This window comes from Pristiophorus japonicus, chromosome 5, assembly GCF_044704955.1.
Source record: "Pristiophorus japonicus isolate sPriJap1 chromosome 5, sPriJap1.hap1, whole genome shotgun sequence".
Taxonomy (NCBI): Eukaryota; Metazoa; Chordata; class Chondrichthyes; family Pristiophoridae; genus Pristiophorus; species Pristiophorus japonicus.
The window spans coordinates 165,053,253-165,073,279 of record NC_091981.1 but is presented as its reverse complement, the minus strand read 5'-3'; the positions used below and the strand labels follow the sequence as shown (position 1 = coordinate 165,073,279).

At 44.0% G+C, this 20,027-nt stretch overlaps 1 protein-coding gene across 2 annotated transcripts in view; it reads left to right on the top strand.

The window, feature by feature from the left end:
- casd1 (CAS1 domain containing 1) overlaps positions 1 to 20,027 on the top strand; it is a 200,160-nt gene that overhangs the window by 148,753 nt on the left and 31,380 nt on the right. For both annotated transcript variants that reach the window (XM_070881075.1, XM_070881076.1), the window contains 6 exons: positions 1,557 to 1,601; positions 1,698 to 1,821; positions 1,924 to 2,138; positions 14,869 to 15,282; positions 16,097 to 16,186; positions 16,392 to 16,511. In XM_070881075.1, coding sequence (XP_070737176.1) covers positions 1,557 to 1,601; positions 1,698 to 1,821; positions 1,924 to 2,138; positions 14,869 to 15,282; positions 16,097 to 16,186; positions 16,392 to 16,511 — 1,008 coding nt within the window. The remainder of the gene's footprint in view (positions 1 to 1,556; positions 1,602 to 1,697; positions 1,822 to 1,923; positions 2,139 to 14,868; positions 15,283 to 16,096; positions 16,187 to 16,391; positions 16,512 to 20,027) is intronic.

The following is a 20,027-nucleotide window of genomic DNA, read 5'->3' as shown; positions in this document are numbered from 1 at the left end:
CCTCCCCTCCCCCTCCCTTCTCTCCTCCCCTCCCCTCCCTTCTCTCCTCCCCTCCCCTCCCTTCTCTCCTCCCCTCCCCCTCCCTTCTCTCCTCCCCTCCCCCTCCCTTCTCTCCTCCCCTCCCCCTCCCTTCTCTCCTCCCCTCCCCCTCCCTTCTCTCCTCCCTCCCCCTCCCTTCTCTCCTCCCCTCCCCCTCCCTTCTCTCCTCCCCTCCCCCTCCCTTCTCTCCTCCCCTCCCCCTCCCTTCTCTCCTCCCCTCCCCCTCCCTTCTCTCCTCCCCTCCCCCTCCCTTCTCTCCTCCCCTCCCCCTCCCTTCTCTCCTTCCCCTCCCCCTCCCTTCTCTCCTTCCCCTCCCCCTCCCTTCTCTCTTTCCCCTCCCCCTCCCTTCTCTCTTTCCCCTCCCCCTCCCTTCTCTCTTTCCCCTCCCCCTCCCTTCTCTCTTTCCCCTCCCCCTCCCTTCTCTCTTTCCCCTCCCCCTCCCTTCTCTCTTTCCCCTCCCCCTCCCTTCTCTCTTTCCCCTCCCCCTCCCTTCTCTCTTTCCCCTCCCCCTCCCTTCTCTCTTTCCCCTCCCCCTCCCTTCTCTCTTTCCCCTCCCCCTCCCTTCTCTCTTTCCCCTCCCCCTCCCTTCTCTCTTTCCCCCCCCTCCCTTCTCTCTTTCCCCCCCCCTCCCTTCTCTCTTTCCCCCCCCCTCCCTTCTCTCTTTCCCCCCCCCCTCCCTTCTCTCTTCCCCCCCCCCCCCTTCTCTCTTCCCCCCCCCCTCCCATCCCGCTGCGCCCCCCCCCCCCTCCTATCCCACCGCCCCATCAGAAACAGAGACACTGACAGAGAGTGAGATAGAGACACATGGGGGCGGGGGGGGGGGGGGGGGGTTGCCATCCCAGCACACTGTTGGAGGACTCCCGGTGCTGCAGTCAGTAAGTAGAATATGTTTTATTTATTGATTTTTTTTTTTATTATTTTTTATTAATTTTTTTGATTGATTTATTGGTTGATTTATTGATGTGTTTATCATTTATTATTGATGATGGCTCTTTTTGTAAAACTGAAGTGTTTAATGTTTGTAAACTTCCCTTTAAACCCCCCACCCCCTCATTCCCTACACCTGATTTGTAACCTATGCCTGATTTTCTAAGTGGAGACAAGGTTTTTCTGAGCGTACAAAAATCTTCACTTACTCCATTCTAAGTTAGTTTGGAGTAAGTTTTCACTGCCTAAACTTTCAAAATGGGCGTAAGTGGCCGGACACGCCCCCTTTTTTTAAAAAAAAAATCTGTTCCAAACTGAAACTGTTCTAACTGACTAGAACTGGAGCAAACTAAATGCCGAGAATTGCAATTTCTAAGATACTCCATTCTAAACCAGTTGCTCCAAAAAAAACAGGAGCAACTCGGGCCCATTAATTCTGTGTTTCCTTTCTTGCCATCCTGTTTTCTTGTATAGCTATGTACTAAAAACCTTCTTTGAAGTTTTAATATCACAATTATTTTCCTTTCTTATACTAACAATAATGTCTCCTTACATGACTATAGAAATGTAACTGTTGTTTTTCCTTACAGGGTGCCCAACTAAAACCCCATATTATTGTGGTGGGCGCTGCTACGGTAACTTAATTTTCTTTAAATTGGGTTGCAGAATATTTTTGCAGATTTTATCATTAGTTTTGCATTGCAAACAAATGTATGTTTGTTTGCTTACAGTGGTCAATTAAGATACATAATGGGAGTATGGAAGCCCTCACCCAGTATAAAATCAACCTTACATCAATCACACCTCTTCTGGAGAAGTTAGCAGAAACTAATGACATTTATTGGGTTCTGCAAGGTAAACCCATCCTTATCAATTCTTTATTATACCTGTACTACAAACTTTGGATGTTCTGTAGGTCATCTGAAGTTTTAATTTGACTTATATATTTTTTTTCAGATCCAGTGTATGAGGATTTGCTGAATGAGAACAGAAAAATTATCACTAATCAGAGAATTGGCTTATACAATGATGCAGCTTTGAGCATTTTGAACAGCAGTACCAGAAACATGACAGCCAAGGTCAAGATCTTCCGGGCTTCCAAATTAGTTGCAGAAGAAACCATTGGAGGATCCTTAGATGGCTTGCATTTACCTGAAACCACTAGAGACATTGTAGGTATCTTGTGACAGCAGCTGTAAAAGTGTTCACATTTTCTTAATTCTTGCAGTTATGTGAAAGCATACTATATACCTCTAGTGTCGTTACTGCTTCAAACATGATTGGTCCTATTAGGAGGGAAATCTAATCCATAATTTTAAAAATTATTTTGTTCCTGGGATGTGGGCGTCGCTGGCAAGGCCAGCATTCATTGCCCTTGAGAAGGTGGTGGTGAGCTGCCTTCTTGAACTACTGCAGTCGATGTGGTGAAGGTACTGCCACAGTGCAGTTAGGGAGGGAGTTCCTGGATTTTGAACTAGCGACGATGAAGGAACAGCAATATATTTCCAAGTCAAGATGGTGTGTAACTTGGAGGGGAACTTGCAGGTCATGGTATTCCCATGTGCCTGCTGCCCTTGTAAAAGGGCAAAGGGGTAGAGGTCGGGGGTTTGGGAAGTGCTGCCGAAGAAGCTTTGGCAAGTTTCTGCAATGCATCTTGTAGATGGTACACACTGCAGCCACGGTGTGCCAGTGGTGGAGGGTGTGAATGTTACAGATGGTGGATGAGGTGCCAATCAAGCAGGCTGCTTTGTCCTGGATGGTGTTGTGCTTCTTGAGTGTTGGGGCTGCACTCATCCAGGCAAGTGGAGAGTATTCCATCACGCTCCTGACTTGTGCCTTGTACATTGTGGAAAGGCTTTAAGGAGTAAAGAGGTGAGACACTTTCTGCAGAATACCAAGTCTCTGACCTGCTCTTGTTGCCGTAGTATTTATATGGTTGGTTCAGTTAATCCTCTGGTCAATGGTTGCCCGCAGGATGTTGATGGTGGGGAATTTGGTAATGCCATCGAATGTCATGGGGTGGTGGTTAGTCTCTCTCTTGTTGGAGATGGTCACTGCCTGGCACTTGGGCGCAAATATTACTTGCCACTTACCAGCCCAAGCCCGAATGTCATCAAGGTCTTGTTGCATATGGGTATGGACTACTTCATTATGTGAAGAGTTGCGAATGGAACTGAACACTGCAATCATCAGCGAGCATCCCCACTTTTGAGCTAATGATGGAGAGAAGGTCATTGATGAACCAGCTGAAGATGGTTAGACCTAGGACACTGCCCAGCGATGTCCTGGGGCTGAGATGATTGAATCATAGGCTACAGCACAAAAGGAGGCCATTCGGCCCATCGAGTCCGCGCCGGCTCTCCCAAGAGCACGTCGGCTTGTCCCATTCCCCCGCCCTTTCCCCGTACCACTGCAATTTTTTTTCCTCAGGTACTTATCCATCATCATAGGCAGTCCCTCGAACCGAGGATGACTTGCTTCCACGTCAAAAAGTTCACCGGTGTTTCAATGATGGACCTAAAATTCCAGGTCCGAACTAAATCTTGAAGGGTGGAAGATGCCTGTGCTTGGATTTCTTTTAACGTGTGGTGATCGTTGCACACCAGCCACCACACGGGCTTGACAGAGCTAGGTCTTGGTCCAGTAGCAAGGATTAACCAAGACGACTGGAGACCTGCTCTGCTGCACGGACCATATCGCAGTGTGGGCTGGCCCATGCTGCCCCTGGGCCCTCGCCTCTTATGGGCCCCGAACACACTCCTCTCCTGGGCCCCGATCACATCCCTCTACAGTCTCTCGCCGCTCCTTTGCCCCGATCTCGCCGCTCGATGTACCTGCCCACGCTCCATTCACCGGCCTGGACCTTGGTGATGTCCCTTTTCACTGTGTGTTGCACTGGACCTTGGTACTTATCCAACTCCCTTTTGAAAGCCGCAATTGAATCTGCCCCCACCACCCTTTCAAATAGTGAATTCCAGATCCAAACCACTCGCGTAAAACAGATTTTTATCATGTCACCTTTAGTTCTTTTGCCATTCATGAATCTGTGTCCTCTGGTTCTCGACCCGTCTGCCAATGGGAACAGTTTCTCTCGACTTACTCTGTCTAGAACGCTCGTGACTTTGAGGGATCTCCACCCAAACTTTTCTGTTCTAAGGAGAACGATCCCAGCTTCTTCAGTCTATTCAGGTAACTGAAGACCCTCACTCTTGGAACCATTCTCGTAAATCTTTTCTGCACCCTCCCTAAGGCCTTTACATCCTTCCTAAAATGAAGTGCCTAGAATTGGACACAATACCCCATTTGAGGCCAAACCAGTATTTTATACAGGTTCACCAGAACTTTGTTTTTGTACTCTCTGCCTCGATTTATGAAGCCCAGGATCCCGTATGCTTTTTTAATCGCTTTCTCAACCTGTCCTGTTACCTTCAACTATTTGTGTACATATACCCCAGGTCTCTCTTCCTGCACCCCCTTCAGAATTGTACCCTTTAGTTTATATTGCCACTTCTCATTCTTCCTATCAAAATATATCACTTGGTACTTATAGAAACATAGAAAATAGATGCAGGAGTAGGCCATTCGGCCCTTCGAGCCTGCACCACCATTCAATATGATCATGGTTGATCATGCAACTTCAGTACCCCATTCCTGCTTTCTCTCCATACCCCTTGATCCCTTTAGCCGTAAGGGCCACATCTAACTCCCTTTTGAATATATCTAACTGGCCTCAACAACTTTTTGTGGTAGAGAATTCCACAGGTTCACAATTCTCTGAGTGAAGAAGTTTTTCCTCATCTCGGTCCTAAATGGCTTACCCCTTATCCTGAGACTGTGACCACTGGTTCTGGACTTCCCCCAACATCGGGAACATTCTTCCTGCATCTAACCTGTCCAATCCCATCAGAATTTTATGTTTCTATGAGATCCCCTCTCATTCTTCTAAATTCCAGTGAATATAAGCCTAGTCGATCCAGTCTTTCTTCATATGTCAGTCCTGCCATCCCAGGAATCAGTCTGGTGAACCTTCGCTGCACTCCCTCAATAGCAAGAATGTCCTTTCTCAGATTAGGAGACAAAAACTGTACACAATATTCAAGGCGTGGCCTCAAGGCCCTGGACAACTACAGTAAGACCTCCCTGTTCCTATACTCAATTCCTCGCTATGAAAGCCAACATGCCATTTGCCGCCTTCACTGCCTGCTGTACCTGCATGCCAACTTTCAATGACTGATGTACCATGACAGCCAGGTCTCATTGCACCTCCCCTTTTCCTAATGTCACCGTTCAGATAATCTGCCTTCCTGTTTTTGCCACCAAAGTGGATAACCTCACATTTATCTACATTGTAATGCATTTGCCCACTCACATAACCTGTCCAAGTCACCCTGTAGCCTCTTAGCATCCTTCTCACAGCTCACACTGCCATCCAGCTTAGTGTAATCTGCAAACTTGGAGATATTACATTCAATTCCTTCGTCTAAATCATTAATGTATATTGTAAATAGCTGGGGTCCCAGCACTAAACCTTGCGGTACCCCACTAGTGACTACCTGCCATTCTGAAAAGGACCCGTTTATTCCTACTCTTTGCTTCCTGTCTGCCAACCAGTTCTCTATCCATGTCAATACATTACCCCCAATATCATGTGCTTTAATTTTGCACACTAATCTCTTGTGTGGGACCTTGTCGAAAGCCTTTTCAAAGTCCAAATACACCACATCCACTGGTTCTCCCCTTGCCCACTCTACTAGTTACATCCTCAAAAAATTCTAGAAGATTTGTCAAACATGATTTCCCTTTCATAAATCCATGCTGACTTGGACCGATCCTGTCACAGCTTTCCAAATGCCCTGCTATTACATCTTTAATAATTGATTCCAACATTTTCCCCGCGACCAATGTCAAGCTAACCGGTCTATAATTCCCTAGTTTCTCTCCCTCCTTTTTTTAAAAAGTGGGGTGACATTAGCTACCCTCCAATCCATAGGAACTGATCCAGAGTCTATAGAATGTTGGAAAATGACCACCAATTCATCCACTATTTCTAGGACCACTTCCTTAAGTACTCTGGGATGCAGACGATCAGGCCCTGGGATTTATGGGTCTTCAGTCCCATCAATTTCCCTGACTAAAGGATTTCCTTCCGTTCTTCCTTCTCGCTAGATCCTCGGTCCCCTAGTATTTCCGGAAGGATATTTGTGTCTTCCTTAGTGAAGACAGAACCAAAGTATTTGTTCAATTGGTCTGCCATTTCTTTGTTCCCCATTATAAATTCACTTGATTCCGACTGCAAGGGACCTACATTTGTCTTCACTAATCTTTTTCTCTTCACATATCTATAGAAGCTTTTGTAGTCAGTTTTTATGTTCCCTGCAAGCTTACTCTCATACACTCTTTTCCCACTCCTAATTAAACCCTTTATCCTCCTCTGCTGAATTATAAATTTCTCCCAGTCCTCAGGTTTGCTGCTTTTTCTGGCCAATTTATACGCCTCTTTCTTGAATTTAACACTATCCCTTATTTCCCTTGTTAGCCATGGTTGAGCCACCTTCCCCGTTTAATTTTTACACCAGATAGGGATATACAATTGCTGTAGTTCATCATCCATTTGATCTTTAAATGCCTGCCATTGCCTATCCACCGTCAACCCTTCAAGTATCATTTGCCAGTCTATCCTAGCCAATTCACGTCTCGTACCATCAAAGTTACCTTTCTTTAAGTTCAGGACCCTAGTCTCTGAATTAACTGTGTCACTCTCCATCTTGAAGAATTCTACCATATTATGATCATTCTTCCCCAAGGGGCCTCGCAAAACAAGATTGCTAATGAATCCTCTCTCATTACACAACACCCAGTCTAGGATGGCCAGGTCTCTAGTTCGTTCCTCGACATATTGGTCTAGAAAACCATTCCTTATACACTCCAGGAAATCCTCCTCCACCGTATTGCTATCAGTTTGGTTAGCCCAATCAGTATGTAGATTAAAGTCACCCATGATAACTGTTGTATCTTTATTGCATGCATCCTTAATTTCCTGTTTGATGCCATCCCCAACTTCACTACTACTGTTCAGTGGCCTGTACACAACTCTCACTGGTGTTTTCTGTTCTTTGGTGTTCCGCAGCTCTACCCATACAGATTCCACATCATCCAAGCTAATGTCCTTCCTTACTATTGCGTTAATCTCGTTAACCAGCAATGCTACCCCACCTCCTTTTCTTTTCCGTCTATCCTTCCTGAATATTGAATACCCCTTGATGTTGAGTTCCCAGTCTTGGTCACCCTGGAGTCATGTCTCCCTAATCCCAATTGCATCATGTCCGTTAACAGCTGTCTGCGCAGTTAATTCAACCACCTTATTACGAATGCTCCTCGCATTGAGACACAGAGCCATCAGGCTTGTTTTTTTTAAACACTCTTTGTCCTTTCCGAATAATGTTGTAATGTGGCCCTTTTTGATTTTTGCCTTTGATTTCTCTGCCCTCCACTTTTACTTATCACCTTTCTACCATTTGCTTCTGCCCCCATTTTACTTCCCTCTGTCTCCCTGCATAGATTCCCTTCCCCCTGCTATATTAGTTTAACCCCTCCCCAACAGCACGAGCAAACACTCCCCTGGTCCTGCCCAGGTGCAGACTGTCCGGTTTGTACTGGTCCCACCTCCCCAAGAACCGGTTCCAGTGTCCCAGGAATTTGAATCCGTCCCTCTTGCACCATTCCTCAAGCCACGTATTCATCTTAACTATCCTGCTATTTCTACTCTGACTAGCTCGTGGCACTGGTAGCAATCCTGAACTTACTACCTTTTGACGTCCTAATTTTTAAATTTAACACCTAGCTCCCTAAATTCAGTTTGTAGGACCTCATTCTATTTTTTTTACCTATATCGTTGGTACCTATATGCACCACGACAACTTAGATTAGTTTAGCCGGAATAGATGCTCAATTTTTATAAATAAAAAGCTATTGGAAACTGTCCAAAATGTTGTCCACTTTTGAAATACAAGAGGTAGTCAATCACCTAGATGAAAAAGAAGCTGTGAGCAACAAAGGTCCTCCATATTCAAGGTGATGTTACTTAATGGTTAGGGGGACACTATATAAGATGTGCGAAGAGCACTCAATTGTTCTGTATTCTGTTCATTTTCTATGCTATTTGCGTTTGGCTGTACAAGATTCCTCAATTAGTGTTAAGCTATGTGCAAAACGCTTATGTCTGCTGTTTCATGGGTTAGTTCCTATCCAGTAAAAGCAATCTTGTAACCCTCTGGGGGCATCTTAATCTTACATTTCAGAAGGTCTTTTATCATTAGTATTGATGTGGATTGTTTAACCTTCAAATCTGAGACTTAAATACATTTTAGTTCTGTGGAGGACAGTAAAAACTTTGAGATGATAGCAAGTTCTTGGTCATATTTCAAAGCATAAAGTCTCACTTTTGATTTGTATATGTATGTGTCGCTGGTCACTCTAAATTTGTTTTGCTACAAGCTTCATTTCTGTGGGTTGGGGACAGACTCCAAATTCCTGAATGGGTGGGTGAAAATTGCCATTGTGGAAGAACAGTTCAGAGACATTGGCCCCAATGTAAGGGGGGGGTAACTTGCAGTGGCTGGGAAATTGGAGAATGTGGAAGTCCTTATGAATTTCCAACGGCAGGACCACATTTGAAATGTTTTTCTCCTTTCGTCAGCAGTCCTCCAGATTAGGAGGCTGCTTAACTGACAGGCGGACAGCCTGCTTGAGAAGGTCACAGCTAGTGACGGAAGAGAAGGGAGGGAGGGAAATATGATGGGGGCTGGCTGGGTGGGGAGGGAGGGGTGGAACTGGGGAGAAGATCGGTGGTTGTCCTGGAGATCAGTGGCAGGGCGGCCATAGGATCGGGGGTCGAACTGGTGGGGGGTGTTGTTGGAGGTGGCCATTCATGGCAAGTTAGCTTGGGGGCCAAGGGAGAGACACTCCTCCTCCTGGCTCTCAAGCAGTGCTGGAAAAGCACTTGCCTGCTGGACCCGGCAGTTCTTGTCTCCTTCAGCTGCCGGGTTTACTGACCTGCCTCTCGAGAGCAGTTTACTCGCCTGCTCTCCACCCAGCCCCAGTTAAACCAGAAGTCGACTAGTCGGGATCGGGCTTCAAATTTTTAAAGATTTTAATGCCCAACCCTTTCCCGGGGTTGAACTTTGCATATGTGAATGCATTTTGATTGTAAAGCAAGTCGTCGTCATCATCACAGGCAGTCCCTCGGAATCGAGGAAGACTTGCTTCCACTCTAAAAATGAGTCCTTAGGTGGCTGAACAGCCTAATACGAGAACCACAGTCCCTGTCACAGGTGGGACAGATAGTCTTTGAGGGAAATGGTGGGTGGAATTGGTTTGCTGCATGCTCCTTCCACTGCCTGCGCTCAATTTCTGTATGCTCTCAACAATTAGACTCTACGTGCTCAGCGCCCTCCCGGAGGCACTTCCTCCACTTAGGGCGGTCTTTGGCCAGGTACTCCCAGATGTCAGTGGGGATGATGCACTTTAGCAGGGAGGCTTTGAGGATGTCCTTGTAACGTTTTCTCTGCTCACCTTTGGCTCGTTTGCCGTGAAGGAATTCCGAGTAGAGCGCTTGCTTTTGGCAGTCTCGTGTCTCGCATGCGAACAATGTGGCCTGCCCAGCGAAGCTGATCAAGTGTGGTCAGTGCTTCAATGTTGGGGATATTGGCCTGGTCGAGGACGCTACTGTTATTGCGTCTGTCCTCCCAGGGGATTTGCAGGATCTTGCGGAGACATCGTTGGTGGTCTTTCTCCAAAGACTTGAGGTATCTACTGTACATAGTCCGTGTCTCTGAGCCGTACAGGATGGCAGGTATTACTACAGCCCTGCAGAAACATAGAAAATAGGTGCAGGAGTAGGCCATTCGGCCCGTCGAGCCTGCACCACCGTTCAATAAGATCATGGCTGATCATTCACCTCAGTACCCCTTTCCTGTTTTCTCTCAATATCCCTTGATCCCTTTAGCCATAAGGGCCATATCTAACTCCCTCTTGAATATATCCAAGGAACTGGCATCAACAACTCTCTCCGGCAGGGAATTCACCACTCTCCGAGTGAAGAGGTTTCTCCTCATCTCAGTCCTAAATGGTTTAACCCTTATCCTTAGACTATGTTCTCAGGTTCTGGACTTCCCCAACATCAGGAACATTCTTCCTGCATCTAACCTGTCCAGTCCTATCAGAATTTTATATGTTTCTATGAGATCCCCTCTCATCCTTCTAAACTCCAGTGAATACAAGCCCAGTTGATCCAGTCTCTCCTCATATGTCAGTCCTACCATCCCGGGAATCAGTCTGGTGAACCTTCGCAGCACTCCCTCAATAGCAAGAACATCCTTCCTCTGATTAGGAGACCAAAACTGAACACAATATTCCAGGTGAGGCCTCATCAAGGCCCTGTACAACTGCAGTAAGACTTCCCTGCTCTTATACTCAAATCCCCTAGCTATGAAGGCCAACATACCATTTGCCGCCTTCACCACCTGCTGTACCTGCATACCAACTTTCAATGACTGATGTACCATGACACCCAGGTCTCGTTGCACCTTCCCTTTTCCTAATCTGCCGCCATTCAGATAATTTGCCTTCGTGTTTTTGCCACCAAAATGGATAACCTCACATTTATCCACATTATACTGCATCTGCCATGCATTTGTCCACTCACCTAACCTGTCCAAGTCACCCTGCAGCCTCTTAGCGTCCTCCTCACAGCTCACACCGCCACCCAGCTTAGTGTCATCTGCAAACTTGGAGATATTACACTCAATTCCTTCATCCAAATCATTAATGTATTTTGTAAATAGCTGGGGTCCCAGCACTGAGCCCTGCGGCACTCCACTAGTCACTGCCTACCAATCTGAAAAGGACCCGTTTATCGCGAGACTCTGCTTCCTGTCTGCCAACCAGTTCTCTATCCACGTCAGTACATTACCCCCAATACCATGTGCTGTAATTTTGCACACCAATTTCTTGTGTGGGACCTTGTCAAAAGCCTTTTGAAAGTCCAAATACACCACATCCACTGGTTCTCCCCTGTCCACTCTACTAGTTACATCCTCAAAAAAATTCCAGAGGATTTGTCAAACATGATTTCCCTTTCATAAATCCATGCTGACTTGGACTGATCCTGTCTCAGCTTTCCAAATGCGCTGCTATTACATCTTTAATAATTGATTTCAACATTTTCCCCACGACCGATGTCAAGCTAACCGGTCTATAATTCCCTAGTTTCTCTCTCCCTCCTTTTTTTAAAAAGTGGGGTGACATTAGTTACCCTCCAATCCATAGGAACTGATCCAGAGTTGATAGACTGTTGGAAAATGATCACCAATGCATCCACTATTTCTAGGGCCACTTCCTTAAGTACTCTGGGATGCAGACTATCAGGCCCCGGGGATTTATCTGCCTTCAATCCCAACAATTTCCCGCCTAATAATGATTTCCTTCAATTCCTCCTTCTCACTCGACCCTCGGTCCCCTAGTATTTCCGGAAGGTTATTTGTGTCTTCCTTCGTGAAGACAGAACCAAAGTATTTGTTCAACTGGTCTGCCATTTTTTTGTTCCCCATTATAAATTCACCTGAATCCGACTGCAAGGGACCTACGTTTGTCTTCACTAATCTTTTTCTCTTCACATATCTATAAAAGTTTTTGCAGTCAGTTTTTATGTTCCCAGCAAGCTTCCTCTCATACTCTATTTTCCCCCTCCTAATTAAACCCTTTGTCCTCCTCTGCTGAATTCTAAGTTTCTCCCAGTCCTCAGGTTTGCTGCTTTTTCTGGCCAATTTATATGCCTCTTCCTTGGATTTAACATTATCCTTAATTTCCCTTGTTAGCCACGGTTGAGCCACCTTCCCCGTTTTATTTTTACTCCAGACGCGGATGCACAATTGTTGAAGTTCAACCATGTGATCTTTGAATGTTTGTCATTGCCTATCCACCGTCATCCTTTTAAGTATTATTTGCCAGTCTATTCTAGCCAATTCACATCTCATACCATCGAAGTTACCTTTCCTTAAGTTCAGGACCCTAGTCTCTGAATTAACTGTGTCACTCTCCATCTTAATAAAGAATTCTACCATATTATGGTCACTCTTCCCCAAAAAAACCTCGCACAACAAGATTGCTAATTAGTCCTTTCTCATTACACATCACCCAGTCTAGGATGGCCATGAGCTTGGTGGCAGATTTGAGGGCCTGATCTTAGAGGAGCGCAGGTATCTCGGGGGTGGTGGAGGTTATGGGGGTGAAGGAGATTAGAGATCGAGAGGTGAGGCCATGCAGGGATTTGAAAACAAGGATGAGCATGTTGAAATCAAAACATAGCTTAACCAGGAGCCAATGTAGGTCAGCGAGCACAGAGGTGATGGATGAGTGTGAGTTAGGACACAGGCAGCTGAGTTTTGGATCACCTTAAGTTTACATAGGGTAGAATGTGGGAGGCCAGCCAGGAGTGTGTTGGAATAGTCAAGTCTAGAGGTAACAAAGGCATGAATGAGGGTTTTAGCAGCGGATGAGCTGAGGCAAGGGTGGAGACGGGTGATGTTATGAAGGTGGAAATCGGTGGTCTTTGTTATGCTGCGGATATTTGGCCGAAAGTTCATTTCAGGGTCAAATATGAAACCAAGGTTGCGATCACTGTGGTTCAGCCTCAGACAGAAGTTGGGGAGAGGGTTGGAGTCGGTGGCTAGGGAATGGAGTTTGTGGTGGGAACTGAAAACAATGGCTTCCCAATATTTAATTGGAGAAAATTTCTGCTCGTCCAGAACTGGATAAGCAGTCTGACAATTTAGAGACCATAGAGGGGTCGAGAGAAGTGGTATTGAGGTAGAGCTGGGTGTCATCAGCGTACATTTGGAAACTGACTGTTTTTGGATGATGTCGCCAAGGGGCAACATGTAGATGAGAAATAGAAGAGGGCCAAGGCTGGATCCTTGGGGGACACCAGAGGTAATGATGCGGGAGTGGGAAGAGAAGCCATTGCAGGTGATTCTCTAGCTACGATTAGATAGATAAGGATGGAATCAGGTGAGAAGTCCCACCCAGCTGGACGATGGTGGAGAGGCTTTGGAGAACGATGGAGTGGTCAACTATGTCAAAGGCTGCAGACAAGGAGAGACAGTTTGCTATTGTCACAGTTACAAAGGATGTAATTTGTGACTGAGAGCTGTTTTGGTACTGTGGCAGGGGCAGAAACCTGATTGGAGAGATTCAAACATGGAAAGATGGGCACAGATTTGGGAGGCGACAACATGTTCAAGGACTTTGGAGAGGAGGTTGGAGATGGAGCAGTAGTTTGCAAGGATAGAGGGGTCAAGTGTTATTTTTTTTGAAGAGGGGGTGATGACAGCAGAATTGACGGAGAGAGGGACAGTATCTGAGGAGAGAGAACCATTAACAATATCAGCTAACATGGGAGCCAGAAAAGGAAGTTGGGTGGACAGAAGTTTGGTGGGAATAGGATCAACAGAGCAGGACGTGAGTTTCACGGACAAGATGAGCTTGAAGAGGTCATGAGGGGAGATCGGAGAAAGATGTGATGTTAGAGCTAGGGCAGGGGGGAATCCCTGGAGGAAATTTGGCCCGGTGGGCTAGGGGAAGGAAGGGAAGTGGCAGAGGCAGCTGAACGGATGGTCTCAATCTTAGAGACAAAAGTCGATGAGCTTCTCACACTTATTGTCGGAGGTGAGGGCGGAAACTGGGGAGAGGGGTTTAAAAAGACAGTTTGCAGTGGAGAATAGAAGCCTGGGTTTATTTTTGCATTTCAGAATGATTCTGGAATAGTGAGCAATTTTGGCAGATGAGTGCAGGGACCAATAATGCTTTGTGGTCCAGCTAGATCTGACAGTGAATGGCTACACCCGTTGTCTGCCATATCTGTTCGAGTTTGCATCCCCTGGACTTCAGGCAGGATCTAATCATACATTCCAGAGAAACTGCTGGGTGTCTCTTGACCTCCAAGCAGACCAATCAGAAATCTGGTCTTGTCATCCAAGGTGAACAATCAGAGCTTTGGTGGCATGAATAGACAGGTCCCATTATTTTTCGGATTTAAATCAGTTTCAGATGAAAGGCTTGGTAATGCATGCAATTGATTTTGTGTTTGGCATTAATTATGTGATTTGGGCAGAAAGATATATTTCAACAGCTTTTGCTGCAGCTTTGCAGTTCTCCTGGGCTCGTCTAGATGGAGCTAAAGATGCTCCTGCATAGGTTTCTATTACAGATGCTGATCCAGTTTCAGTATATTAAGATAGTTAGCTTTATAATCGGGCTTTTGAGGAGGTACATGTTAAAGGTTTTGTAATCACATTAAATGTGCTGTACTGCTATTTTTTTTTGCTGTTAATGAACCAGATTTGTAATTTACATCCCAAGTGGCAAGGTCTGATATTAATTATTCTTCTGTTAACTGAGAATGAGTAGAAGGAAAGGGCTTGTGACAATTCAGTTCGCTAATTGTAGTAGCATGGGTTTCTGGTTAACACCCAAGTATCACTGTCATTTGACAAAGTATAATGTCACAATGCAATTCATAGGGAGCAAGGGATCACTTACAGGAGTGGCTCAGTGCTGGACACGAGGGAAATATCTGATGAACAGTTAAAAGTGTAACATTGTTCTCAAAAAGTAAATTTATGAATTCTTTTTTGTGCTGGGTATTTTTAACAAATTGCTGTATTACTGGGTAATGTTTATTTCATAAACTAATATTGACCACTTAAGTAGTAGTATTGTGTTCATGCTATATGAAATTAATACCCATTGTAGAGTATTTTTGAATTGCAAGATATTGAACATTGAAAAATCTCTTGTAAAATATTGAAAAATGAAAAATCAATCCATATATTCTTTCTTTTACAGAATGCTATGATTCTCATGAATTCCTACTGCAACAGGATTGTGAAGCCCATTGATGGTTCATGCTGCCTTCCCCGGTCTCCTCTTTCTCTAATTCAGAAAATGACTGGTTGTTTTTTCAGTATTTGCATAATTGGCTGCATAGTGACTTACTTTTGTCATAGCTGGCGGAAGAGTAAACCTAGTAATGATGTTGAAAGTGGAGAAGAGAAAAAACCCACTACAGCTTCGCTTTCCAATCCTGAAAAACTACTGTTGTCCCTCTCTAAATTAGGCCTGATCATGGGCTATTTCTATCTCTGTGACAGAGCTGATTTGTTCATGAAAGAGCAGAAATATTACACGCATTCAACATTCTTCATACCACTGGTGTATATTATTGTGCTGGGAGTTTTCTACAATGATAACACAAAAGAGGTATTTTTAAAATCTATGCAGTACCTGTACTATTATATCGCAGTATGTTTAGTTACTGAGAGCAGCAATGTTTTTGCATCAAAACTAAAAATATAACTGACTTTTGTGGGTTATTTCAAAATGAGTTTATTCATTTACACAGACTCCTACTACTTTATACCTGTATAATATGAACCTTGCAGATATATTGCATAAAATATCAAAATATATTCTTAGTCCTGAATGGTTACTTTTTCATTTTGTGGAATGTGACCATCGAATTAGTTTTGGAATTTGTTTCACTTTGTAAAATAATTGCTTGGATCCATAATTTGGGCTATATTAAGTCAAGAAAAGTCTTGGGTTCATTCATTTGTTGATTGTCCTGAGGTCTAAAATCCATTAAGTTATTGATGTTGACGGGGCTGTTATCTTTTCTTTTAAGTTGCAAATTCTTATGGTGCCATGGTGACGCAATGCACTGGTACATCCAGGTTTCTATCTGAATACTTTGCTGTCAAAGGTAGGTGCAGATCAGGAATAGGCACTGTCCCACTGCAAGAAGAGAAATACTGAACAAATCACACTGGGCTGATCTTGCACACACCTGTAAGCAAATAGGATAGTGAGCTATTTGGGGGTGGGGGGCGGCTGGGGGAGTGATTGGAAGGAGATCAAAGTATTGGTAAATTCTTGACTGATAGAAGCAATACTTTGAGACATCCTTTGACTTTTGTAGGCCAGAGGAGCTTATGCTCCTGGTTAATGGCAGATGTGAATTGATAAATTAACTGAATATGTATGTTTATGAACAGTTTATTCTTGTTCTTATTAGACCACTATGTTGAACAGAGAGCAAACAGATGAATGGAAGGGTTGGATGCAGCTAATTATACTGATATACCATATGTCCGGAGCGAGTACCGTAAGTGTCAGTTCTTGTGCATTCTAGATATATGCTTGAAGAAAGTGTGAAGATTGTCTGGATTAAAAGTTTATTTAATTGTGTGTTAATTATTCACTGGTACAGGCATTCTTTATCTTCACTGTTAAATATTTGTGTAATATTTTGAATTCTATCGAGCATTGACATGAAAACTGTAATCTAATATCAAACTTTTCATTTTTAGTTTTTACCTGTGTACATGCATGTTCGTGTTCTCGTGGCAGCATACCTGTTCCAAACAGGTTATGGACACTTTTCTTATTTTTGGAAAAGCAGCGAATATGGAATCTCTCGAATCTGTCAGGTAAGCAATTTAAAAATTAGGCAAAAATTGCACAGTGTGGAAACTGTATTTAATATCTTTGTTGCTCTTTGTTAAAAATGATATCCGTCGCAGAACAAAAACGCAAAGCAGTTGTGTTGGGTTTTAAAAAAAATAAAATTCTGTTATAACTTTAATTTTTTAAATTTTAACTGGCCTCTTGAATATCAATACCTGTAATTTTCTACTCCAGTTTAAAGCTCAAAGTACCAGCTTAACTATTTGCTTAGGAACCTTTATCTTTCACTTTGGAGATTTAATCTACATTATAGTTTTCAATCCAAATTGCTCTAATAATTTTCATTTTGATTTGAGGGTTTTTAAAACTGTTAAACTATCCTTCTCTCACCTTCACATGATCCATCTCTGATTCTTCCCTTCCCTTCCTCAACTTCTCTGTCTCCTTTTCTGAGGATAGGCTATCGACCAATATTAACTATAAGCCCACTGACGCCCACCTTGACTACACTTCCTCCCACCCTGCTTCATGTAAGGACTCTATTCCACTCCCAGTTTCTCCGTCACATCTGTTCTGACGATGCCATCTTCCACATCAGTGCTTCCGATTTGTCTTCCTTTTTCCTCAGCCAAGGATTCCGCTCCATCGTGGTTGACTGGACCCTCGACAGTGTCTGTTTCATTTCCCGCATTTCTGCTCTCACTCCTTCCCTTCCCTCCCAGAACCACAATAGGATTCCCCTTGTCCTCATCTTGCACCTCACAGCCTCCACATTCAACGGATCATCCTCCACCATTTCCACCACCTCCCGGGTGATCCTATCACTAAACACATCTTCCCCTCCCCTTTCAGCATTCCGAAGAGACTGTTCCGTCCATGGCACTCTGGTCCACTCCTCAATTAACTCCAACACCCCCTCCCCTTTCCACATGTTGCGTCTCCTGTACAAATGCAGGAGACGCAACACCTGTCCTTTTACCTCCTTCCTTCCCATTGTCCACCGCCGCAAACACTCCTTTCAGGTGAAACAGCGATTTACTTGTAGTTTCAATTTACTATACTGTATTCGCAAGCGTGACCCATGAGCTTCTGGTAGCCTATCACTTTAATTCTCCGCTCCACTCCCACTCTGACTTCTGCCTTCGGCTTCCTACACCGTTCCAATAAAATTCAACGTAAGCTCAAGGAACAGCACCTCAACTTTCGATTCAACAATTCCAGACTTCCAGACTCATCATTGAGTTCAACAATTTCAGATCATAGTTTCTGCTCTCATTTTTTCGGATTGCAGCTGTTGATAATTCTAATATTTCACACTCCTCCTCCTTAACTACAATGTCTGCATCGTCCCTCTCTTGTGAAGACAGATGCAAAATATTCATTAAGAACCATACCCATGTCTTCTGCCTCCACACACAAGTTACCTTTTTGGTCTTGAATAGGCCCTACATTCTCTTTAGTTATCCTCCTGCTCTTTATGTATTTATAAAACATCTTTGGGGTTTCCTTGATTTTACTTGCCAATATTTTTTCATGCCCTTTCTTTGCTTTCCTCATTTCCTTTTTAATTTCACCGCTACATTTTCTGTACACCTCTAGGTTTTCTCCAATATTTAACTCTCGATATCATCATCTTCCCATTTTTGTCTTATTGCACCCTATATGCTCCTTGACTTCCAGGGGCTCTAGATTATATAGTCTCATTGTTTTTCCTTGTGGAACATATTTGCTCTGAACTCTCACTATCTCCTCCTTAAATGTCTCCCACTGCTCTGACACTGATTTACCGTTTCCAGTCCACTTTTACTCGAACACAGCTCAGTAAAATTGGCCTTTACCAAATTGAGATCTTTAATTCCTGGTCTATCTTTGTCCTTTTCCATAACTACGCTAAACCTAACTGAATTATAAGAACATAAGGAATAGGAACAGGAGTAGGCCATACGGCCCCTCGAGCCTGCTCCGCCATTCAATAAGATTATGGCTGACTGATCATGGACTCAGCTCCACCTCCCTGGCCGCTTCCCATAACCCCTTATCCCTTTATCGTTTAAGAAACTGTCTATTTCTGTCTTAAATTTATTCAATGTCCCAGCTTCCACAGCTCTCTGAGGCAGTGAATTCTACAGATTTACAACCATCTGAGAGAAGAAATTTCTCCTCATCTGTTTTAAATGGGCAGCTCCTTATTCTCAGATCGTGTCCTCTAGTTCTAGTCTCCCCTATCAGTGGAAACATCCTCTCTGCATCCACCTTGCCAAGCCCTCTCATAATCTTATACGTTTCGATAAGATCACCTCTCATTCTTCTGAATTCCAATGAGTAGAGGTCCAACCTACTCAACCTTTCCTCATAAGTCAACCCCCTCATCCCCAGAATCAACCTAGTGAACCTTCTCTGAACTGCCTCCAAAGCAAGTATATCCTTTCGTAAATATGGAAACCAAAATTGCGCGCAGTATTCCAGCTGTGGCCTCACCAATACCCTATTTAGCTGTAGCAAGACTTTTATACTCCATCCCCTTTGCAATAAAGGTCAAGATACCATTGGCCTTCCTGATTACTTGCTGTACCTGCATACTATCCTTTTGTGTTTCATGCACAAGTACCCCAGGTCCTGCTGTACTGCAGCACTTTGCAATCTTTCTCCATTTAAATAATAACTTGCTCTTTGATTTTTTTTCTGCCAAAGTGCATGCCAAATTTTTGTCCACTCACTTAGCCTGTCTGTCCTTTTGCAGATTTTTTGTGTCCTCCTCACACATTGCTTTTCCTCCCATCTTTTTATCATCAGCAAACTTGGCTATGTTACACTCTGTCCCTTCTTCCAAGTCGTTAATATAGATTGTAAATAGTTGGGGTCCCAGCACTGATCCCTGCGGCACCCCACTAGTTGCTGGTTGCCAACCACTATGTTCACTACCACCAAAATGCTCTCACACTAATATCCCTTGCACCTGCCTAGTTTCATTCCCTATAACTAAATGCAAAACCGCCTCGCTTGTTGGGCTTGCTATGTACTTGCTTAAAAAAAAGTTCTCCTGAATGCATTTTAAAATTCTGCACCCTCTATACCTTTTACACTGATTCTATCCCAGTTAATAGGGTAGTTGAATTCCCCTACTATTATTGCCCTATTGTTCTTGCACTTCTCAGAAATCTGTCCATAATTTACTTTGTGAAAAAGTAAGTTTTATTTGCACTTGAATTCTAATGAAAAGTTAAGGGGGGTGACCTTGGGCACTTCTCAGTGAATGTGGTAAACCCTCCTAACCGTTTTGTTGCAAGTCAAAAACATGCTCTGATACTGATCCAGAGCCTGATGTCCAGTGTACTGTACTTGTATGAAAATAATGGTGCACTTTTTGCTTGACAATATTTGTAATTTTGTTTTTGTAGCATCGTTGGTAACTTAATGGATAAATGTATTGCTTGTTGTAATACTGAGCCATACAAACCAGAATGGTTAAATCCTTGGTGCTTGGGTGACTTGGATGATAATTGCGATGCTACATTTGGCCTTGGAACCCTGAGTTAGGG